This window comes from Hippoglossus stenolepis, chromosome 15 (genome assembly GCF_022539355.2).
Source record: "Hippoglossus stenolepis isolate QCI-W04-F060 chromosome 15, HSTE1.2, whole genome shotgun sequence".
NCBI lineage: Eukaryota > Metazoa > Chordata > Actinopteri > Pleuronectiformes > Pleuronectidae > Hippoglossus > Hippoglossus stenolepis.
The window spans coordinates 8012464-8038503 of record NC_061497.1 but is presented as its reverse complement, the minus strand read 5'-3'; the positions used below and the strand labels follow the sequence as shown (position 1 = coordinate 8038503).

Below are 26040 nucleotides of genomic sequence, written 5' to 3'. Positions count from 1 at the left end.
AATTGTCTTTGTTCTAGATGAACAGTGAAAAAAGATGAAATGTTCAGTTAATTTTTCAGTTCGTTTGGGAGAGGGCTTTTTGAATATGAACCAGCACTGACATTTCAGAGAGTGAAATTAAAAACGGGGGGGGAAAAAAACAGAAGAGTAAACAGTTTCTACCAATTATCTTTGGAATTCATGCTAAAATCATCGCCTGCCTGACAGCAGACGCATGGTTGTGGAGATCTATGTACACTACACCACCGACGGATTTCTTTATTTTTTCACACAACCAGTTTGCTAAGAGTCTTTGATCGGTACGGGAAAATCAACAGAAAAAAAAATCCCTTGCCAATTTCACGATAGTAATTTGTCCATCTGTCCACAGAAAGGATCACCGTACAATACACACCACAGAGAGGGAAAATATACTCAAGTGAATTCAACATTAAATCAATGTTAAGTACAAATTAAACATTATTCAACATACTTTTTGAGTGTGTTTTAGGTGCTTCATGACGTCCTCCTGGTTTCGGTCAAGAAGGACCGATCTGTGTTCGAGAGAGAGAGAGAAGTAAACACAGTTCATTCAGCATGAGTTCGAAAGAAAGGTCAGACCTGGTGATATATTGTTCCAGGGGTGAGTAGCGGGAGGTCGTTACCGGGCCGGAGTGAAAGAGTCCGACTCATCAAGAGAGAGTGGGGGCAGGGAGGGAGGCAGGGGGGGGGGTGGTGGTGGGGAATAGGCTCAGGCTTGTTTTTGTTTTGCAGCGGACTTAAATCAGACTCCCGTCATTCCGTTTGGTGCAACAAACCGACGATTATGACTTATCTGCCGAGGGGGCGCAGCTCGTTTTAATTAATGAACTGGTGATCAAAAAGACAAATCTGAAGATGCATTCCAGATTCACTAACACGATAAAGCGCGCACAGGCTGGAATCAGGTTGAGACTTAACGCCGGAGATAAACCCGGATTGCGAGAGCGGTCGTGAATCTGAATGGAGTCAAAAGCCTTTAAATAGATAAAGTTATGATTGCGGCTACGTGACATTGGTTTTTATCACTCGGTGCTATCTTTCTCACTTGTCATTAATTCCAGGTCAGCGGTCCTACCCGGTGCTCTCAGCTTGGGAAGCGGCTATTCTCAGCACTGAGAGGGGCGCTCGGGGGAGCTGTGGGGGGTTTAATCACAGTGTATCATGGCTGTTGTTTGAATTTTATTTCAGTCGCTAAATGGCTTTGAAAACGGCATAATGTGCTTTCTCCCCCTCAAGGCAGGATAATCGCCCACCTTATTTAATCATGGCCGTGTCTAGTAATTTCCATATGTTTTCCCTTTAATTATTCGAAATGCAGTTTTCAATGGTGGCGTGATGAGGTAAGTGCTGATAAAAATACCCCTTTTAACTGATTGTAGCTCTGCGGGTGGATTTGCATTATCTGGTGGGTGCCTTGTCCTGGGGGTGCGCTCACACATGCCCCAGCTCAGGACTCATTACTCACCCTAATTAGGAAAATGTCCATTTTGGGCTCTTCCAGCCTCACTCAGAGACGCAATCTCACTGTGGAAACACTCCGCAGAGGTGAAAGGTATCTACAAATCTAATCAAATCAATGTTTAATTCAAAGACGGTGGCTGGCATCGCGATGTTGTACGGCAGCCTAGTGTAGTCATCATTAACATCCAATTACTGACTAATATATAGTGTCCTTCAGACACATCCTTCACATGCGCTTGGAAAATCTTTGTAAAGGAAGGAAGCCCACGGGCGTGCCCTATTTTCTTATTCTGTGTTCAGTAGCCAGAGGAGAAAAAAATGCCTAATAACTTATTAAGCATGTTGTCCTCAATACAAGGATAATTACCATTAACTGGAGTTGAGGTAAATCTGGCCTCACTCCTGTTTTCCAAAGCTAAGTTTGGACTCAACAATTGTCTACTCTTGCCGATAATATTTACTGACACTAAACAAATATTTATTTTGAAATCCATCACCTTATTGACATTAATTCTAAAAAAGTTCTTAAAACCTTCTATTGATAAAAAAAAAAGCACATTATCGGCTAATCCAATTGTTCCTGTGAGTGCATTGTGTATTGAATTCACCTCTGAAGAAGTATAGATTGTATATATATATATATATATCGTGAGAAATTACACTTTGAAAAACAAAGACGTACTCCGAATGCAGAGCACTCGTCTAGGTTACACCAGCGTGATATCAACTTTTAGAAGTACTCCGTCTCTCCAGTGGCTCTCAACACTCAAGTGCCCTTTCATGTAAATAACTCATGCATTCATCAGATCTACTGATGCACTTATAGATCACGAGGGGAGAGGACTTTCGAGCTCGAGAGGGAAGGGCCGCGAGCCGGCACGTGGAGCCCGTCTGATTGTCACAGTGGAGGAAAGCGCTCCGGAACTGACACACTGTCATGATTTAAATCGACGGGGTGAGTCACAAGCTTTTATGAGAAACACCAATCAGAACGTGTCTGGTGAGCACCCTGCGTTTGGTCATTGCGACTCCGGGGGTGCTGTGGCCAAGTCAACCGTTTCTCATGACGAACGATAGGTCACAGTGCTGAGAGTCAGTGGGAACACAATGTCAGCTTGAATGTTTCCACATAGCTTTCTCCACCAGTGGCAGAGCGCTGCGGGGAGCAGAGGTAAAGGCCATTCTGCTATGATTAGGGGTCGAAGGTGTGTGTGATTGCGGGGAGCGGATAAATGCCTTCCACAATCTCGAGCTCCACCTCAGGAGATGGTTTCCATCAAGTTTAAACAGCAGCAGCAAAGAAAAGCTTAAATATGCTAGAATTCTGAGGCAAATCTTTTTTCTTTTTTTTTTTTTAAGCCGGACAAAAATATATGTAGAACACACCATTCAAATGTATTTACAGCACTGTACATTAAGAGAGACCGTTTCATTTGATTGTTAAGTCGTGCCTTTCGTCAGGGCCTGACTGGCTGTCTATGAAATAATAGCTAATAATGGCACAAGAGCACTGATCACAACTTTCAGATTTAAAGAGATCACTTCACAGAATGGGAATTGGCTAACTACAACAATAACCACTTAGTACTAAAGTAGCAATCACCATCTGCACTTCCTGTAGATCTGTTTGAATTGTACCCTTCAAGATTTTGTATAAATAAATGAGTGAGTGAGTGAGTGAGTGCATCAATTAACTTTGTGGATTTCTTAATAAATATGCTAATAAATTAATAATTTAAGGAGGAAAATGACAAAAACAGGTGTTCATGCCAGTGATTGAATGAGTCACAGACTATAGTTTCCTACAAAAACGGGCATTGGCTTTAGTGGACAGCCTGTTTCTCCTTCTGATAGTGGGCGTATCTTTCCTCATTTGTGCACCAATCAGACGATGATAATTCTCACAGGTAAATTTCTCTTTTCGGAGTGTGGGCAGACGGGGAGGGGGTTGGGAACTCAGAGGCCGCGCTCAGGGGCATCTCCTCTAAGGGGCAGTCCTGACTGGCGTCGTGACCACTGTTGGAATAGGCACTGCGGGAGGGCGGAAGGCGCGACCGGTGCTGCTCCTCGCCAACCAGCCTGGCACTCCCGTTCGCCAGGCGACCCAGGCTCCCTCTCTCCTGGTAAGGCACGAAGGTGGAGAGTTTCGGGGGGTTCCTGGTCTTGCGTACGGGGGAGGGATGCCCGGGCATCCAGCAGGCGTCTGAGTGGCCCAGCTCGCTGCACTCCGGCGTGCAGTTTCCGGTCATCGCCACGTCGGGGAGGGAGCGGATATCTGCGTGAGAAAACAGCACCGTCAGGGCGAGCCTCGTCGCGGTAAAAGTCTGAGCAACATTCATGAAAGAAGAATTCATAAAAAAGGCATTTGTGAACAGAAATGGTGTCATCTAAAACACCCCATGAAACCCACCCCCCTCCTTGAGGTCTTTGCAGCTGTTGCTAAGCAGTCAGCAGCAGTTGCTATGTAGCTGTTGCTATGCACTGTGTAATGAGCACTACTGTGTGTGTGTGTGTAGTCCACTAGCTGATGTGATACATTCAGGAGATAGCATGCTGTGTCTATGTCATTTACAAGTATCTAACAGCACTTTGTCTGCTGTTTTTATATAAAGTATACCTCTGTATTGTTAATGTGTTCAGCAGCAACATATGGATTTATATTATATGTGATTTGTCAGCAGTGGATGGTGCACGGAACATGTGTCAACGTGAAATAATGACTGCAGGAATAGACCAAACACCGCACACACACGCGCACACATACACACACTGCAGACATGCACAATTTGGTTACAAAGAGAATGGCTTAGTCCCTTTGGGCAAAACCATTGCTGAATGAGTTATTGATTGACAGAGCTGAAATGAGTTCCCTGCCCTTGATTATCATCCATTTTTTATTCAGCGGCTCCTAATTAAATAAATGGGTCCACGACCCAGTGACCTCATTTTAATGTACAATCTGGTAAAGCTCCAAAATAAGTTTGCTCCAACCATCACTCAAGTGCATCACACTGTGTCTGAAAGTAAAGTTGTGCCAGAGGAACCCAGCATTATTTGTTTTCCAGAAACGTAAAGCTGTCAAACAATGGACTTGTTAAGCGGCCCACCTGTTGACAATCTAAACATAAAGCCAAGATTAAATGGGAATACCAGCAGTCACTTCATCTTTCTCATGCCTTCAGTCTCAGACTGCGGCAGACAATTCTATGTCTGTGAAGAGGGGAACAGACGACTGAGATCTTTGATGTGCCCGACGTGTAAAGTTTTGATTCCTCTGATAAACTGTAGTGTCACAATGAAAGAACGCGTCCATCACGGAATGCTCCGCGTCTCGTCCTCGCAGCTGCAGGATGAGAGTCCGAGCGAGAGCAAATGTATTCACTGCTGCACATGAGACGAGCACAAAGACGCTGCTGCATGCGAATGATGCAACCGCACGAGATGACGTATCAGAGGTGGTGGCGGCTGAGAGTTCGCAGCTAACAGAGAAATGCCAGCTTGACAGTAAGCCTATGAGATGTACCATCAGTATTGTGCTCATGACCACTGGCAAGATAATTATCCCACAAAATGTCAGACCTCTGAGGCTGGAGAAAGGAAAAAGAAAAAAACCTGCATCTGGCCCACCAAGGCTTCAATCTATCAGAAGGCAAAGTGAGACAGCTCGTGTGTGTGTGCTCGGCGCGAGTCAAGATATTAAACTACTTAATGAAAATGAATGGAGGTTTCTTTATTCTTCTTTATGTCTAAAATATTAATTTCCCCTGGATAATCCCCTACACAACTGTCCCATTGTTTCTATAAATAATAATAATTGGAAAAGAAGAATGCACTGCGTGATCTATTGTTGCAGTTAATCTCATTGTTCCTGTAATCCTAAATAGCTAGATGTTTAGGCTATTTAATACATTTACTTCACAATTGAGCAATGTTCTGCCTTATTCATGCTTAATTATTTCATTATGCTTAAGTGGCAAAATCTTCTCTCTGTTTACGAGGTCGATGAATGAACTACATTTTTACGCCTGATTAAGGGAGAAGAAACTGAATTTTGAGCTCTATGAAACGACGGGCAACCGAGTCAAGTGTGTGTGTGTGTGTGTGTGTGTTTCTGTGTGTGTGTGTGTGTGAGAGTGCACTGCCTGATGCACAATAACTGGAGTTTCATTTTCTCAGCTCCGCTAAGAGCATTGTCTGTATGCATCACTGCGGTGAAATGGACTCTCGCTACCAAACATGTTCACGGGGGGAAGAGTCGGGGAGAGCGGTTTGAGGAGTGCGCTCCTCAGCACAAGCACAGTCGTGGAGGCATCTACTCCGACAGGATTTCACACTTGATTAAAACCTCTCCACAGCTTCCAGGAGGTTTACGCCACACCAAGCGGGCCTCGTGTAAAAAAAATTTGGCGTGGGCTACACAAATAAAAACCAGTGTGTCGGAAACAAAACAAACAAAAAAGTACGCTTACACAGGTTTTCTAAAACGCTTCACATGTCACAACGGGGCCTATTTCATTCTCTATGAAATAGAAATGGCCATTAAGTGTGTGCATGTCGTAGGGTTTCGGTGTGAACACATGCAGAGAAAACTCCCAGTTATCCACATAAATTCACAAATGTTCACATTTGCCTATTTAACGCGTAATGCATGCATAGACTCATTCAGGCTTGCAGACAGGAGATAAAAAGACATAAAGGTTAACACTGATTGCCACATCTTCGCTGTCAGTTAGGTTGCTAATTTACTTTGGGGGCGACTGTGTTTTTTTAGAAATCGTAATTGGACTTATTTAATGGAATGCCAGGCGAAAGAAAACATGCAATGTAACATGATACCAAGCACTGGTGACAGGACTTAAAGCACATTCTGAGCCGCGCTCATCATCATCAAGGGCCAGAAAATCAGCATTGACAGCTAAATGCGTCGTCTGGCCTGCCAAAGTCTGCCATTTTCTTCCAGCGCCGCCAACGCACATATCCGCGCGTCATCGAGAGAAAGAACATAGACGCTCTCATGCCAGCTATTTTAGTAGGCCATTACCTTGTCTGTTAATGTTTCATCTAAATTTCATGAGCTTTTATTTATGAACTACCTTTGGCATTTTATCTATTCCTACCAGGAAATGTTACAAACGCGAGGCCTGGATTCAACTGTAACCTGTCACATCAGAGTAATTGTCGCTACACGCTGTCATTAGCATAATAATGCATATATCTTCCGATCACGCAGGTCAGATCAACAGTTATCTACATGTAATTATAGTAAAGTTTATCTATGTTACGACAGCATGCTATGATAAGAGTCCAGTTTGTTCATTTGCATGCACTGACCTTTCTGTCACGCTCAAATCCATCTCTACAAAGAAATACTCAATACTGATTATTGCACTTTTGTGTCTGCCTCTCGCTGTGGCCATTAGCCAACTGTAGCTGCAGTGCCCATGTACAGTGGAGCAGAATACTGTCTGAGAAAAAAAAAACACGCTCACGCCTCACTGCAACAATCGCCGCTTGAATATTTGATGGACACGGGCAAAGCAAATGAGTCAACCGTGAGGTGAAGGAGGAGCCAGAGGCACACTGGGAAAATTGGTATTTTCTCGCCCTCTCAAAGCTGTTTTCTGCTGTACCTAGGACCTGAAATAAATCTGCTCGCACTCTGGAAAAAAAAACTCCTTTAGAGTTTATAGTCTTGCATGTCATGGATGGAGGGCTAAGGTGGACAGTGGAGAACAGATGGGCAAACCACAGCACTATTATGCCAGTGGCTGGAACAGGTTGACTGGATTTAGAGAGCTTGTGATTTGGTTTTGAAGAGCAATGACTCAATGACATGTCCACTTCCTCTCTGCACACCACATTTCTTTTCCTCCAGTCTTGGGGGGAAAGATTGCACCTGCAGCTTTCTCCTTATATACTGAGTCGGTTCCATCTGCTTGCTGAAAGCAATATCATGAAAAAAATATATATAAAAAAGCAAAATAGTAATTTCCACCTTCTACCACCTTCGGTACCACATCAGTAGCTCTCGGTGAAGCTTAGAGAAGCTTCTCAAAGCACCTCCAATAGCAGTAGCATAGCATGCACTCCACAGTGCACTTACAGAGTGGAGGTACACATAGAGCTTAACCCCCCGGCTGGCAGATACATGTGAGGGGTGGGTTTGCATGCAGCTTGCATCAGGGTGCCAATGGGAGGTGCTGAGTGTCTGAGGCAGGCTTCCTCATCGTCTGATCCCCTGCCCACGGGCATGGGGGAAGCTGCCTCTTCCTGAGATTTCACACTGCTCCTCTCTGTTTGATTGCAGCCTCTCCCCACCGGCTGCTTTCCAGTGTGCGCGCCACACTGCTATGATCGATGGCGAACAAATATGAGAGACCCACAGCTCGTGGAGGGATAACAGGGAAAAGCAGAGACTATCGTTGGGGAGTGCATGAGCGATATTAATGGTGTATTTGTGGTCCCTGCAAACAGTTTATGTTGTAAATGACTTAAAAGTTCAGGGAAACTAAAGGAAATAAAAAGATATACCCCACATCTCTGCACACATTAGAGTCTGGTGCTGGCTATCAGTATAATAATTGTGCGAATGCATTCTGTGGTTGTCATCCTCCATGAGGAAAAACAACAAGAAACCAGGGCTTTGTATTTCTTTAGCTACGACATGTCAAGTCTTGTTATTCAAGAGCTCAGAGCTCTTTCTCACAGTAAGCAGAAGCATCCAAAAAACAATCCTTTTTTTATCCGGAGGTGCTTTTTTTTTTAAGGGTAAAACTTGCCACGAGCACACAAACACAGTGTTGACATGCACATTTTTCCTTGCTCGTCGTAATGGAATACAAACCTTAGACATGCACTTTCACATCTCACCAGCAAAATTACAATGTGTAGGCTTGAAGGCTTTGTCACTTTCCCTTTGCAGGAAAGTGGGATGTGAGATAAAGCTGCAGTTAACCACAGTTACAATAGTGCGGTGTTATTCTGCAGGTAATTGATATGCATTTATTCCAAAGCATGTTCTGTGGACCACAGTTCACCTGCCTCCCTTGGATGAGGTTATTTATAATCCTATCATAAATGCATTGCTAATGGATATTGCCATGTTTTTTCATTGTGTGCCAAAACGAAAAGGCACGTTGATAATTCCGAACTTGTTAATCGGGTGGCAGAAACAAGTTAATCACGGAGTTAAACTGTCGACAGGACGTGATGCCCGGGCGAGAATTGATGTTGAAGTTTGAGACATGTTTCAACGTCTCCTTCACAGATTTGGTGAAGGCCCGAATTCCTGGCTTCTTCTCCAGCAGGCGAGCCCTCTCGCTGACAACGGCTGATGAGTGGACATGTCGGCCAGAGGCCCGTCAGGAGGAGCCGCTGTAGATGGTTCAGTGGGTGATGGTACACCTCCTGTCAGTTATCTCACCATTTTGTCTCGGAGTTCCTTTATTTGAAGACTGCCTTTTGCATCACTGCATTTGACAAAGCCTTAGCACCTGCTGACAGATCACACCATGCACCAGCTCCTCCAATTGAGAAGTTGATATGCGGTGTGATATGTCAACCAATTCTAAGGCTTTGTCAAACTGTGACACACGCGAGGTGCTTGTAGGATCAAATAGATTCGGGAAAAACCTGGCTGAGGAATGCGAGGAAACGGGGCTAAATGATAACATAGTCACTTTTGTAAGTAACATAATTGTTTCTCTGCTGGTGCGCGGAGGTGTTTGTGAAAAGCTTGTGTGGAGAACGGCTTCATGCCTCTGCCCACAGCAATATGTCAGGGTTGCTGGCCAATTACTGACTGGAAATTGCATTTTGAACTTTACAACAGAATATTGATCCGCTGCAGATGCAATAATACAAAAAATATGAATCATGAACATAAGAGACTGAGGTTTATGATTATCATGTAAACAAAAAAAATGTTTTTGTATTTGCAATTAACAAAATGGGAGCTGCAGGGAAACACCAAATACACTAAATGTGTTATGAATACTAATAATGTTGTAAAAACTAATTAACAACCTATCCACCCGGCCTACCTGTCCATAGGTCTATTGTTAAAGTTAACTTTGCCTTGAGAAGAATAGATGGCCACATCATCTTTACCTAAATCTTTAATCAGAAGAGTCAGCTTGGATAACAAACAGCATTTCTCTATATGCTGTGTTCAATCTCATATTCATGCAGAGAGGGCTTCGGGGACTCCCTCAGTAGAATGTGCATGTTGAGTCTAAAACGCATTAGTCAGACATCAGTACCTAAATTTAGAAATTTGCATTTGTTCCTTGGGCCAGTACAGGTATTTTATTAATGCTGCTCATTTAAATCTTTATTTTGGGCCAGGCCACAATTGATCCAGAATGAAATCTACCAAGCAGAATTTAAATGTGGTATTAGTACAGCTAGTACTCGATGTATATGTGTCTATTAAGATGTATATGGTCATATTGTACAGTGCAATATCAATAATTTATCATATGCCATGAAAACATAATTATAATTTGTACTATACCAACATGTAATTGATCTAACTTATTTCCAGAGGAGAACATTCGATCGTTTTGTGGAGGTAAAGACTCAGGTGTGGAAACTGCCATAGGGAAGTTTAGACAGCGTTAAGTTTGAGCGCCGCTCGCGTCCATTCACCTGGCCAATCTCCGTCCTCTAGTCAACAAACTGGAGGAACTGGTGCTCATCAGGACAAACTCTGACTTTTCACGCTCGGCTGCCTTGTGCTTCACTGAAAGCTGCCTCGGCGAGTCCAGCCCCGACAGCTCATTACAGCTGCCCGGTTCTCATCTCCACTGAGCGGACTGCATAACAGAGCAATAGGTGGAAACGACTATAGGTGGGATCTGCTTTTACATTAATAAAGGTCGGTGTAGAGATGTAACTATGTCGAGAAAATAAAAAACGAGGGAATCCAAACTTAGAAACTCTCATCATGAACTGTAAACCGTCTTATCCTCCACGGTTCCTGCGGGTGTTTACATCAAACACACTTGGGCCTGTGTGAGTGAGGCTGTGCAACGCTTGGCTGACCTGATAACCAGCATGGGACATAAACAGACTCCCCCCAGATTATTTCAGGTGACTTCATTACACCACAGGGGGAAAAAAAACAAAACTGGACCAGTGCCGTACCATATTAAAGGACTCTGTTCTTATTTGGGACTCCAATCTATTTTTCATTCATGTTCTCCTGACTCACACACAGAGAATCAAATCAGCAAATCCTGCGGTAGAGACTGTGAGGAGATGGATCAACAAGGCGAAGCAGGAGCTACAGGCCTGCGTTGACTCACTCACACTCCAGCTTACAGCTAAACGCATGCAGGTAAGTCACTGAGGAGGCCGACAGAAGTGGGGACAGGATCCAGTACAACTAAAAATAATAATGAACTTTATTAATCCTGCACTTTTCAAAACGAAGTTACAAAGTGCTTTACACAGTTATAACACAATAAAATATGACAGAATAGAGGCAAATAAAATCAGTAAATAATAAAAAATTAAGACCAAATATAACAATATCAACAATAATTTGTGATTTATAGTAAAGTGAAACAGATAGGACCTATTAAAAGAACAATGGTGAACCGGAATTAATAAGTAGGTTTCCTGACAAGAAGTGATTTAAAAGGAGGCCAGAAACACAGAGACTCTGTTCACACCAGGCATTAAAATGCTTCTTGGGTCCCAGCATCCAATCACAAGTGGACAGGTCTTCCTACACCAGTTCACATGTAGCATTAGAATGCATCTCCACATGTGTCTTGACTGACAACTTGTGATCCGATCTTGGATTTCTTCCCCCACTCTATATGCAAATAAACACATCATTTCCATTTGCAAGGACCAAATGCAGTGCTGCTTTTAACCAGTGAAGGCAGGAATTAACTCGCCATGCCTAGACTGTCAGAAATTAAAAAGACGAAGAAGGAGTAGAAATGAAAACAATACAGACCCCGCTCTACACTTTGGTATGTTCCAGACAAACTAGGAATTATCAGGCAGATTACAGTTCAGTGTTCAAAACTATCATCACAGAAATCCTCCTCTCCAAACTCCCCCAGCTCACGGTGCTAGCCTCTACCTGTCAGTGGATCAGCAGCCTCCTGACAGGACGCAGCAGGTGAGACTGGGGAAAATCACATCCCGAAGCTGGACAGTCTGCACCAGGTGCCTCCCCCCCCACCCCCCCAGTGACAGAGTCTGCATACGGACAGGAAGTGAGGGAGCTGGACCTCTGACATGGTCACAACAACATGGCGTTTGGAAATGCTTTTTAAAACCAGTTAGATGACTATGGAGCACTTTGTTGTCTGTGGAATTTATCAGGTACCTGGGATCCAAAATACTCCAAAATTATTATTAAGTGATGTACTTGCACCATTGCTGCCGTCCTACACTGCAGTCACTTAGTAGGTTCGCTGTGCTTCCATTGCTGTCTGGTTTGCCTGGGCCACTAAACAAGACAAGTAAAGGCTACAGACAGGCTACGGACAGTTAGCGCTGCAGAAAATGCCATTAGTGCTGACCTGCCCCCCATCTAGTACTTGTGCACCCCCAGAATCAGAAGTGTCCAGGGGAAGCACCGCTGCAGGATTCTCACGCCTTGGATACAACCCGTTCTGACTCCTACTGCGTGCTAGGTGCTGCAGATCGGTGAACAACAATACGGCCAGACAAAAGGACAGTCACTCAGATAAACAGTTATATATAAACACATCATATCAGAAACAATAACCCGGTATTACTAAAACATTCACTTATGCAATTAACTTTAAACTCACAGTGTGCAAAAGCATTTATTTAGTTGTTATCACTTAATTAGCACTTAAATAGAAATACAGTCTATTTATTGTACGTGGACATGCACATGTAGGATGCACATAAGCACCTATAGAGTAACTTATTACACTTTCCACTTTATATCTATTTCAGCACTTTCTCACACCTTATATCACCGTTTCCTACTGCTTGATGTGTTGATTGTATGTTGTGTCCATGGTTGGTTGTACTGGTTTCTAGATAATTGCCATGTGTTTGTGTGTATTTGCCTTTGCTCAGCTTTGTTGTTCTTGTTCTTACTGCGTGTCAAAGTGTATCTCCCTTTACATTATTATCTGTATAATGTACTGTGTAATTACGTTGAGAGCCACTGGAAACAGATTCCTTCTAGGCACAAACATACTCGGCCAACAAAGCATTCATTGTGTGTAGAAAGGCTCCAGGAAATATAAACTTAAATCCTGTCATGTTGAGTTGTGTGTGGTCGCTCAATTAATCTTTTTTTTTTTTGGACTCCATTGTTACTCCATTATAAATTCCGTACATCTAAAGGAAAAAAAACGTTTAAGAACTGGTGACAGCTCTGATGTTAGAAATGAGGATGGAGCTGTGAATAAAAATTGAACGGCAAATATGTTTTTTGTCAAGTCTGTGACCAATTTATTGGTAAATGTTGTCTCGATAATTAAACAGCTTGTTTTATCAGCCAGCCCTTCTCTGATTACTGCATGACATTTACTTGAGGAGTCACCGGTCTATTCTCGTCTCACACCCAAACCTTCTATCTACTACATGAGCACAAAGGAGATGTTTTCTTTTGTAACAGCAGAAACGGTCCCACTGTTCATGTTCATTGTATTTTAAGCTGTTTAATTCCTTACACTAAGAGAATGTTACAGTTTTTATCTTCGTTACTCGGCCACATCCTGCCTCCATTCAAGCCACTGCAGAATTGATCGATTCAAGTATAAAATGCTTTTTCTTTTTGTTTTCACAACGAAGACGGATGAATGAATTTATAGGGAACTGACATTTGGACCGGACGTTAATGAAGCTTAGCGAAGGTTCAGTAAGGAATAATGTCTTCTTCCCTATGCCTCCTTAAGTCATGCACAGTTCCCTGAAAACTCTTAGTTCTACAAACTTATCCTCTCTTTTCATCCAATCACAGCCTGACACACTCGCCCTGAGTCAGTCACTTGTAAGCTGTCAAACTTTAAAACGTTCTGCTCTCTCTCCTGTCGTTCAGCTGTCAGTTCAGTACAACGATCAATGAGTGACCCACCCTTTACCCCTGCACCCGCTCAACTCTGAATACCCAGGCATTTCCCTTTAAACTGTCCAACCAGAAACCTTCATGAGACTTCCCAACTTCCTGCTCCATTCCACATTATCACCATCGGGGTTCCGGCTCTGGTGGGAAGTCTCCTATGTATCTGAAACATCTAATTCATAGCATTGCTACTATGATGTTCTACTTCCTGCTTGGGCCTCAGCACCAAAGTCTATTCCTCTTGCTCATGATAAATAAGATGTTAGTCTAATTTACTCATTCTTATCTAAAAGTCTAACCTGATTGATTTGGATTTATTTTTTAGTAACAGTGACTAATTGTATGTACATAGTAAAAAAAAAAAAGGTGTCTTTTAAACTGCATATGCTAAACAGAAGGAATTATTTTCCTCTCTTTATTGTCCTAGACTTCATTCCAATGCACCACTTTCATGCTCACTATCTCATTGATCTTATCGACATGTAGAACGGGTGTCTTCCATGATCTATTTGTTGTTCTTTCTCCCCTTGCGATCAAGACGTTAGCTCTTCGCTAATTCTGCCTTTGATCTTCACAGGCTGCAGTGTGAGGCCTGGTTAACGAACATTAGCTGCTAATTATCTTATACCTGCATAGACGTCCAAACAGAAACTTGAAATGATCAACACGGCTTCAGAGAGTTCCTCTACTCTGTATTGACAACATTCCCTGTCTTGTGGGCTACACAGCCTTGCCTACGGCCGTGTTTGTTCTAGCACAACTTATCATTTGATCATACATTGTATCTTTAAACAGAGCTGTGCAGTATGGATGCATTCCAGGCGAAATACATGCTCGTATATAACCACAAGTGATATGAAGAGATAACTGATGCAAAAGGTAATACACGGAGATTTAAATAATACAGTCACAGGAGGTGCATGATTTTACTGCCAAGTGTGGCCAAACACCAATGTAATCTCACAAAATCCGATCTTTAGAATCATGTAAGCAGTCCATGCAGCGGCTAAATCATGACCCTGCAGAGGCAGAGCTTTATTTGACCGTCGTCTGTAGATAGAGTTGCTGCATGACTGACAATTCTCTGGTAGAGTCAGCATACTAAAGCAGTCAGATGGAAAAAAGCTCTCTTCCCACAATGCCCCGAACAATACAGCTATGCATTTGGAGCAGGACAATTCAAATACACAACATGATGAATAATGAAAATTGCCATTTGTGTAGCAGGGAGGCAACCGTGGCAATCTGCCCATGCCGCTCTACCCATATATATCCTGTGCCAGGCAATAGCTGTTCTGACAAGACTTTTGATTAAAGGAAGGGCAGAAAATATCACATGGAATCAAGAGTATGATTTAATGTACGGTATAATTATTAAGGGAAATTGCAAATTTTCCGTATTTAAATACCGACTTAAAGAGGAATGCAAAGCACAGAAGGCAGCAGGGGGTCATCATGTCGGCTTCTGAGGCCAGCGTGAGTCCGCCGTCCCCTGTTGTTCCTCACTGATGTATTGCTTTCAGCCGCTTGTATCTGATTGACTTTTAGAGGCTTTGGCTTGATGTAAAAAGAATCAACATTCTTGTTCTTTGAAGTTGTCGAAACCCACCGACAGGAATAATCATCCAGCACAATAACACCTCTGACCTGATATCTGTTAGGATGTGTGAGTGCGTGTGGGGGAGGGGGCACTTTGGCATATCTGGGAGGCCGCCTATTTTGGTTGATTGAATGAGGACCACACCTGCACTTAAGTGCCGTCTAGTGTATTAAAGGGGCATAAAATGGCAATATAAATGTTTTATCACTTTAAAATAACATCAATGGACGGGACATATACAGCATTATCAGATAATAAAATGAAAATTTAATGAACTGATGGCTAAATGAGGTCATGCACACAGCGGAGCAGTCTGGGCTTGTCGGCGACCCTGGATGTGCATGTTTGGCAAAAAACAGACCTTTCAGCGATTTTCTTTTTTAACAAATTGGGTATATTCACTGTGCTTTTGTGCCGTGTAAATGTGGCTGCTGATGAGCTACATCGGGGCAATCAAGTGCAAGGGAGCCATCGCAATAACAACAACAAAGTGGGGAAGCAGTAAGAGATGGAGAGAAAAAAATAAATACAGCAAATGCACATCAAGAGTAAACATTGCTGTCACTTTTTTTTTTTTTATATGAAAGTGGCTGCTCGCGCCATCTGTTTTTTCAGGGCCTTCGGTGGCTGCATGTTTGGAACAGTATCTAGCCTGAAGATGAGGTACACATCAAAGTGGACACTTCATCAGGATGAGTGACAAGTGCTGGGGCCTTGCAACATGACCATCTGAGACAGAGTAACCCAAAGGTGAAGGGAAAAGATGAAAAAAACATATGATTGCTTTAAGTAAAACGGTGACCAAGGATACGCACGATGATTGATGTCTGTTGTTACAGCCCTGTATCCTCAAAGTGACAAAGAAATCTCAAAAAACGAAAGTTACATTCTCACAATGGAGTCAAGCGCGCTCTCTAATTAGAGCACAAATGCAGAAACAAGCCACATCATCATGCAGTATTCTGTCAGAATTCCTCTCCTTTTGGCTTGAGAACAAGGGCTCTTTGGAGACGCCTCGCACCAGAAAGTAGGTTTAAAAGTGAGTGTGGGAAGCCAGGAATTTTTTTAGAAGTTGGGAAATAATTATCAAGATGTGGTTTTAAAAGAAAGAAAAAACCTGTCATGTCCTTGTAAAAAAATGTGTTGATGTCTTTGTGTAAAAGTGAAGAAAAAAATCCTGTTCTGTCACCTAAAATGAGTAACACTTGGCCGTGAGGTTAAGCATGACAAATTCCAGTGATTTTCTCTTCGCTGAAGGCATGAAGGATATTGACTGCATGATATACCATGTTAACACAAAATTGCAAATTAAGAATTGATCCTCTCACCAGGAGGATATTTTCATTTCTAAACAAACGGGGAAAAATGCAAACACAAGCAAACAAACACAAACGTATCGCTGCACTCTATTTGGTGTAGGGAGGTAATTTCCACTTTAACAGGATGTATTCCTCACTGAGTTTGTAAAGTCCTTAAACGGCAGCGAATTCTAAGATATCCTCAACTGACTGTGAGAAAGCCTTAAAGCTAGAGCGGCTCCATTCCTCTGTGACTCACTGGAAATAAGGAAATGCATGTCAGACCCATACAGTACAATTCCAGTCCCTCAAGTGCCATCCATCATTGAAGGGCAGAACACTAGTTAGAGGGAGGTTCAGCGGCTCTCGGTCCCCATCACACTATGATGGAGAGATGACCCCCGGGGCCTTTCTCTGATGCCGGCTTCAGCTGCCCGACCAACTGAGGCTGAAGTGGATCTGGCCCCCAGCCAGCATCCCCTGCCCACTGCACATCGCTCTACCTGCTCTACGAATCACATCTGGGGTGAGACTGGGTAAGACCCACTGAGAGCGACAGAGCCCCACCGCCACTTTCTATTTCTGCCTCCATTAAAGTTTCAGCCCGGGATCTTGTGGACCTTTACGAGTGGACACTGTTAAAAGGAGTGTCTTTTATGGCTGCGAGTGACACCGGGCTAATTAAGAAATCTTTCTTCTCCGCCGTCTTTATAAACTTGTACTTTCAAGCCGGAGTTTCTCACATTACCACCTCCAAACCTGCTGCTTCAGCATGCTGTTGCCCAGACTCGCTGGCGTGGCAAGAGAAGGCAGTGTACTATCCAATTTTTTGCCTAAGTACAGAGAGCCATCCACGTTTGTTAGAGTAATACATGAGCACATCTAAAGCTTAGGGATACTGGCTTAGGCACACTGGCTCGCTGATTCATTTTACAAGCTTAGTGCTAAAACTGGAGATTGTGGCGGCAATGGCGTTAAAAGCACTATTTATGGAACCTAATGTGCGCTTATATGTGTGTGCTTTACTTTCTGGGCAAAATTCAGAACACTCATATGGGTTTTTTCGTACGTGCAAATTGAGCGGATGGGATTTTGTAGACCTCAATTAGAGTGGAGAGCACAAGGGAATCTGTCCTGAGGAAATGTTAAAGAAATGTTTCACTAAATCTCTTATGATTTTTGCTTTTCTCTTTTGCTAAAATTCTTTGGACATTAAAATATCTCTTTTAATATTAAACATTGGAACTTTTTTTTCTATAATATAAAATACCCAAATGTAAACCATATATTAACACGGCAGGTACCCAAGCTCAATAGCATAGCAGGTCCTGATCAAATCCTGCTATTACCAGTGAAGATTTCTACTCAGATGGTCACAATGATGAAAGTACAGAGAAATCACCTTTATGTGTAAAAGGCCGTGATATTGAATTGAATGTAAGAAGTGGATTCATGGAGATAATGGGATTTCTGCTCTGGCTCCATCCAGATTTCACATGAGGCCGCGCAATAAGAGACAATAAGCAAACTCCTTTCTTTGCTGTGGTTAATGGTCTGAGCTGTGATACCATGTCCTTTCTTTCATTTAGCCCTGTTCAAATGTCCGGCCCAGCTGAGATCCTTTGACAAAAGCCGTAATGTGTGCACCCAAAGTTTTGGGATGTCGGGTCGTATTGTTAGTGATCACACAAGCGAAAGCACATTTTCAGATTCACATTGGGTGATGGGAAATCCATGCACGTTAAAAACTGTGACAAGTTGACACATCATCAGTTCCATTTTGGGATTCAGCTGCATTGTCCTACAAAGCCACCACTGCTATAGTAAACCATTGTTCATGGTGTGAAAGCCTTATTCAGGTTAGAGAGTTTAATTCTGCTCCAGTAAGGCTCGTCCATTGACCTATTTGCTTCAAAATAAAATTACAAACAATCTCAGTGATGGGGAGGCAAACAACGGCAGCTGATGTTAGCGGAGCATAATGCGTGTGCTACAATAAGCTCGGGATATAGGCGGATTACTCATGACAACTCGCCTCGGGGGACCACTTGTTGGGACTCTTTCCCACAGAGGCGTCCACAAAACTGCCAGTCCCTTGACCTTTGCCTTTTACGGGTGGCGGCGGTTCCAGCAGTATCTGGCATATAGGCCGGTCTGCTGGTACGGGACTGGCATGGTCGGCTCCACTCAAAAGTACAAACAGACAGGGACTCTGACAGGCCACATTGACATCTGCTTGAGGAAACCCACACCCTTGCATCAGCACACTGTATTGGTGCCCGGGCAGGGGCCCAAGCCGCCACTCATGGGACAAACAAGCCCCATTAGGCTGATGCTACGACTCTCAGTTTCTGCAACCGCTTTTCCTCACATCTTTTTCTTTGTTTGAAATATTTCTCTCACTGGAACCTCATTATATTATAGCAGTGATGGCTAAAAATGGTGGTGCCAGGTTGGATAGCGATATGGCACACGCTGAAAGCAGAGGAGAACCCTTGACTTCAGCTCCAAAGAATAAATACACAACACTACATCGTCAAGAAGATCGAAGGCCGGACATGCAAGCATTACTCAAGAACTTCATTATAATTTAAATGCACATTTATTCAATTTTATCGCAGCCTTCTCTGCAGCCCATATGGCGGCGAGTCCGTGCAGAGGGAGACGCAGGGAGACCTCACACTGGGCAACCGGCCACATCAAAATTCCTCCATCTGTGGCCAGTTGAGTGTGTGTGTGTGTGGGAATGTGTGTGTGTCTGTGTTTGCACGCTGGTACCTGTCTTCAATCCACCTGTGTCCTATCAGAGCTGGCCCTCATATCACAGCCAAGATGCCTAACCACTGATCCCCAGAAGAGTGATTATTATGTGGGTTGGACTGGACATGACAGGATTGCCGGTCAAACTTGTGTCCGAAGAAAAGAGGGGGAGGCCTATGATAGGTCCCGGATGAATCATACCCAGGGTTCTGGGGCAGCTGGAGGTTAGACCGTTTCTGAGTGCCGGGGCTCAAAATACACACAGCGGCTTGGGCTAATATTGATTCAAAAGTATGTGAAATATATGTTTTTATCAGTTGTTGTGAAATATTGATTGATAGCATCGATTGAATAACAATAGTTTCTTTAAATTAAGCTTCTCCTAAGTTTCATACTTATGTTTCACCTCTCAGGCGACATCCCTTCTTCCCTACCCTCTGATTGGTAGAAATATACCTGCAGCCTGATGAAGCCCTGCAAACACTGCAGAAAGAAAAAAGTCACACTTTTAAATATCAGTCTATTGGCTGTCGTGTGACTGTAAAACAGCAAATATTTTGGGGCTTCTGGTGCAGACAGCAAATATCCAGAGTCGTTTTGTTTATCACACTCGTCAAACGTTTCTCCACACAAAACCAAAACAGCTGTACTTGCTATGGGTGTTTTTGGTCCAGACAACATTTTGGCTGATCTTCGTCAACAGCTATCTGCATATGAATGCAGATCAATTCAAAAGCCGATAACTGATGCATTTCAGTCAATGTGTTGTGCCTCTTTTTCTCTCCACACAAAGTGTTTGCTGGCAACCAAAGCCTGCTCAAACGTGATTGGTCAAAATAGAAATGGGAACCTGAAGGCTTCCGGCTCCAAATTCCTGTCCCTCACGTGCAGATTCCTCATATCCATATGCAGAATCTGTTTATAGAGATTACAGGTAAGGTATTAAAGGTGAGTGCACTGTAGTAAAGGACAGGTTAGTACCACAATTAACATTGTTTTATTTTATTAAACGGCAATTAATCGGGACAGCCCAATAACCGGTGCCACAATAAGTTATTTGCTGGATAAATATAAATATATAAATGCTGGATACAGCTTCTATAAAAAGTGTTTTGTTAATTTAATAGCCATGAATGTGACTAGTGACAAACACTCTAAATTACTTTGACACGGCCACTATTTGCAATCTGATCAGCAAAGTCTGAGACACAGAGGATGGACAGATTGGACAAACCAGCCTCCTTCTGATTTCACTGTGGACGACTAATCATGCATCTTGACGGCGAGCAGACATACAAGATAAGCAGTTTTCATGCTGTCTACAGCAATCAATTTAAAGAGAATTACAGAGCTCAGTGATTATGATGAGAGTCTATTAAAGTAAAATAGCACTGTAATCAAAATGATTTAGCGATTCGGGGTGCGGTGCAACACCAACCAATAGGAAGACATACATGCACGCATGAACGCACGCATAAGCACGAGCATAAATGCACGCACTCACTCACGCACGCACACACACACACACACACAGAGTCATGTCCATGTTTTCAAAGGACATTATTGACTTAAGTTCATTTCTTAGAGATTAATCTAACATTAACCATAACTACTACTTGCTTAACCACAATTAACCTAAACCTCTTTTCATTAAGGACACCCACACAAGTCCCAATAACGTGAGTGTACGAACAGATTTAGGTCCCCACAACATTAGTAATACGCAGACCACACACACAATCACGGAAGCACATGATGTAAGCACACACACACACGCGCGCACACACAAACGCACATAAACACATGCACGTGCCCCCGATGAATAAACATTACCGATGAGATGAACCAACAGTTGAGCAATGCAACACGCGTGAACATGAGAGTGGAAAATACACATGGGGATACTGAAATGGAGTGCACTCTAACACAGCCCGAAGATAAGAATTAAAATAAAAAAAAGCAGAGGGTGGGGAAAGCAGCCACTCAGGCGTACGGGAAAAAAGGAAGTCCAGAAATTAATTGCTGCAGATCAGGCAGCATACATGCCATATATTCGAAATTTCATTACGGTGGTTTGAAACTTCTCTTAATTCCAAAGCCAACCACCATAAGGGAACAACGTTGATGTCTACTTCAGTGGACCGGAAAGTCTGATAGAGGCAACACACACTTCTTTCAGCAAAAAGTATATTAAGGAATATATACTGTATATAAATCAATAAATCCCTCTATTATCTATACTGTTTATACTTTAAGAGTCAGAATCTGTCTTTGGACTGTGGGGGGAACTGGAACCAAGAACATTTCATATATACTAGTTTACAACTTTAAAATTGGAATATCTTGAAAAAAGACATTGCATATAATGGGATGCCCTTCCAGTGGGAGTTCCAGACTCATGCCCAGCAGTTGACCTTCTTTGCAGACAATGAAGGTCTGACTGATGCCATATTTTCACCAAACGACGAAAGTAAAAATGGATCACAATCTATACATCACGCCCTGCTGTAGGCCATTGACACTCACTCAACATGTAGATTCAGCGCTGTCAACCCACAACAAAACACACGTCCACGTCAATATTTCTGGGGCCAAGTGATGCAAAGACTGACAGTCTGAGGTTCATATATTGAGTTTTATCCAACTTAAACGGAATGACACATCGTGCTCACCTCCCCATTTTTCCGCCTGTCACTCATCTGCAACTGCAATGAATAAAGCAACGCACCAGTACATCCTGTCACCCTGTCACTCAAACCCTTAAAAAAAAAAAAAAGACGTCACGTCACTATTCAGGTGGAGCCGGGGGGAGGGATTCCTCTGTTGGGTTTGATTTTTCTGCCTAATCCTTCATTTTATGCAGGCTCTCTGTTATCTCCCTGATGTCGGCATCACATTTTAATTAGGTTTACCTTCAGTTAGTGGTTCATCTTATGCATCTCCCTGCCCTACGTGCTCATCCTATGGGCTTTGCCTCCTTGTCGGAGTCTCTTAGTCCCCGCTCGCTCTCGCAATCTAACATCTCCCCCATCTTGTGCCATCTTTTCATCCTCTAACTGCTCCATCTTCACTCACAATCTTGCTCTCGTGCTGCTGACAACAAAGATCACCTCGTCTGACAGAAACCTGTGTTCGGCAGATAGCAAGAAAACACAATAAACACTTACAACAATAGAAACGTGGGGGGGAAAAGAAGAAAATGCATATCTGACACACGTTGTAGGGGAAGAAATGCGGTCGACAGCTGGCTTCTGGGGCTATAAACATGAAACTATTCATTAAATGGGATGTTAAGAAATCTCTGACCTCTGCAGAGCCGGAGGGAACATTGACAGGACCTACACACCCACCGTCCCCGCCTGCATTTGAAATATGGTGTCGCTAATTGACATCCGCGAATAAACAGTAAACATTTGCAATAGAGATGAATAAGGCAGCTAATGAGACCCAGCACACTTGTCGAGGGAAGAGGCAATGCATCACAATGCAAGACACTACTAATAATAGAACTTTGTCGTCTGCTGTTTTGGCGTGACAGTGACACATTTTAGCCTTTGATACCGCAACACTTTGCTACTGGGAGTGCTTGAGACTGAAATAGGATTTTGTTTCCCCTTCTCTCGTCACTTTAAAAATAAAAAAAAAGCCAAGAAAATCTTTCCGCACTTGGAACGTACGGTCCCATTGACAAAAGATAAATCTGTGTCTTTTTCACTCGGACAGTGACAAAGTAACTGTCAGTGTTGATCAACAGCTCTATCAAGTCCATGCTGATACATGCCCCGTTTTGTACAGGGGCAGTGAGCGCCTTGTTACGCACCTCTAAAATCCATACCCTATGCTCGGGGAAAAAGCAAGAGTATGCGTTAATAGAGCAAACTAACACACTAGACAAATATAGGAAGAAAGATGAGACAGTCAAGGTGAGCAGCGAAACATCACCATGTAAAAGTGTCTAATCCACAGAGCGGGGCAATGCAAAAAAATACTATAATAACTGGAAATGCACCATGTGAATCACTTATCATAGTGTGTTACAAGGCAGGTAATGAATTATGTTTGGCAGCTTAAGGCAGCAGGAATGGCTGGCAGTTGCCTGGCAGCTACGGCGTTGGCTATGAATTTTTCCTCTTTTTTTTTCTTTCTCACCCTAATATGGACCTGTGCTGAGACCATCAGTGGTTCCCCCTGTGGATTGATGGCTCCTGCACACCTAAGCTGCAGAACAACTCGGGTCCAACTGGAGGCGAGGCGATGCTTTGAGTAAACACAGCGTTGTCTGCACAGATGTCATGGCTCAGATTTATTTAGAGGGCAAACGCTCCATTAGTTGGGCTTTTTAATTAGCACACTTGTGAGGGAGGGTCATTAAGGATGTCTGACAGAGGACCTGCTGATGAGGAGGATGAAGGCACTGCTAATTCCTGCTAGCCCTTGATACCACACACACACACACACATGCACCTACACACATGCCCACACAAAGCACCTAGCCAAGCACAGGTCTGCTTAAAAACCAATAGCATCTCGCACAGTCATCAACAAACACAGAGAGGCAACGTCACAGGCTTCCACTCCAAAATACAGAGCACAAACAAACCTCACAGAGGCATCGCACAACAACAGCACCGCCGCGGACACACAACACGACGACAGCCAATTAAAAGCCATTGACGCTTAAATACATATTCATGGAGAACACGGCAGAAAGGCAGGAATTGTCGTCGTACCGTTTTCCGGGTGTTCGGTCTCTCCGATGCTGCCATCTGGAGTGGTTCTCTCGTAGTGGTCCTCGGGCAGGGTCAGGGGTCCGATGCGGGGACCAGACGACGACTTGCTGCTGGGAGTCTCGGATTCCTCCAAGCCGCTGTCATAGTAGCTGTGCTGGGAGGCATCCTGCAGGTCCTGCACGGGGTTGGCGGTGGAGAAGGTCACTCGCCGATGGGGATGCTGAACAGAAAGAACGAGATGTGGCAACATATTAATGTCTTTAGAACGAGGGAAGTGTTTTTTTTCAACTACACTTTCTGTCTTTATTCGTTTTATTGATTGATGGTTTCACCGTGGGTTGTGTGGCAACAGGTACACCTCAGAAGTCCACAATTTAAAGCTACCGTCTGAACATGCGCTGGCCTCCAGAAGTTCACTCTTTAAAGTTAGAAAACACTATTAAATATTCAACACTCTTAAATATTAAATAGCCCTTTTGCACTATCATTATTCTGAAGATTATATAAGGTGGAACTATATGAACAGAGCGAGGTTGTGGACTCCAATAATAGGAGTGCGCAAATTATCCGCAGCAGAAATTGAATAAATTGAGACAAAACACACGCACACACGCACACAATTAAAAGTTAATATACCACAATGTAAATATCTCAAAATGGGGCATGTGTTTGAATATTCTGTATGATTCTGTCCTGCATGTGTAAAGAATGGTTCCAATTTGTATTTTATTATTTGTATGCATTGTGCAAAAAATAAACACTGTGCACTGCATGTTTATAGATTAATTTCTTTACTAAAATGGATATTTTTGTAAGGACATTAATCTGAATCCTGGCACGTTGATACATTATCTAAGATACTAAATTAGCAGGTGTTGATCCACGGCACAGAACGCAAAGACGTGTATTTATGTTATTCATTTTCTATCTTATCATGAGCTCCAGATGGAAGTGGCGTAGATAATGTATTTGAAAAAAATAACACCACTATTTTCAGTAATTTCCTCAATAACATTTGTTTGGATAGAGCCAGAGTCTGTATATAGATGTATAAACAGATTTCTATCTCCCGAGGCAATGCATAAATGCATGTGTGCAGACGTGGAAGTAAACACTATAGGTACATATCGAAGGGAGTCTTACAGTGTTGTTAAAAACCACTTTTCTTGCTGTTATTACCATGATTATACAGACAAAAGTTTCATTTCCTAAATCCGCCACTGCCAAATGAATTCTGATGACAATGATTGGTACACTAATCAGTTGCCCCACTGAGCTACTTCCTATCTCCATATTTTAATATTTCCCCTTTTCCACAGCTTTTGATGTTTAACCGAGCAGAAAGCCAGACAATGTTTATGCAATTTAACTATGAACGAATCCCAAGGAGATCTAAATAAGGGTAACTGAAAGAAGAGAGGAGGAAGGCCAAAAAAACAGAGCGCTGGAATCATGGTTTGTGACAGTCACTGTTTTGCAAACATTAGAATATATCATTGGATCTGCTTTCGCTGTTGCACACTGATGAGATCTGATGAAAGAATGAAAGGGCAAATGAATGAATAGAAGCACTGATGAAATCCAGAATCTGATAGCTTGAAGACCAAGAAACAGAGCGGCATTATAATAAATCATTCAAGATCGCACCCTTTATCAAATTGAATGGCTTGTAAATACAGTTAGGAGACCATTAAATTTCCTCTTCCGAAGATCAGTTTACTAATGGCTACTTACCACCGATCCACAACAGAAAGAAGACTCCTCGCGGTGCACATGCGATTGCACTCTCCCCTCGCCCCGCCACCCCCGCACGTGAGCAACCTCTTGTAAAAGTCAGGAAAGCACTGATACAGCAGAATGGGGGGCCTGCCTCTGCTGCACGAGCCCACCCAGATCAATACCGCGGGTCCGTGCTTTCTACCGTTCAACCACTTTTTCTGGCAAACAAATCCATGCTAGAAATCATTGGAACCATCGGCCTTTTAGTACAGACACACCAGATATTGAGAAATGCTTTTAGAGCTTAGGTCAGAGCTCTATGGGTAAGAGCTATCAACACCGTGGTCTCAATACCATTAATAGGCTTCAAAATGGCTCCAG

General features: G+C 43.1%; 1 protein-coding gene across 1 annotated transcript in view; it reads right to left on the bottom strand.

The window, feature by feature from the left end:
- Positions 1–689: 689 nt before the first annotated feature.
- Positions 690–26040, bottom strand: part of pcdh1a (protocadherin 1a) — an 87091-nt gene continuing 61740 nt past the window's right edge. The window contains exons 4-5 of the mRNA XM_035177801.2: positions 23941–24160; positions 690–3757 (exon numbers count right to left, since the gene is read on the bottom strand). Of these exons, the coding sequence (XP_035033692.2) occupies positions 3384–3757; positions 23941–24160 (594 nt within the window). The 3' untranslated portion in view covers positions 690–3383. The remainder of the gene's footprint in view (positions 3758–23940; positions 24161–26040) is intronic.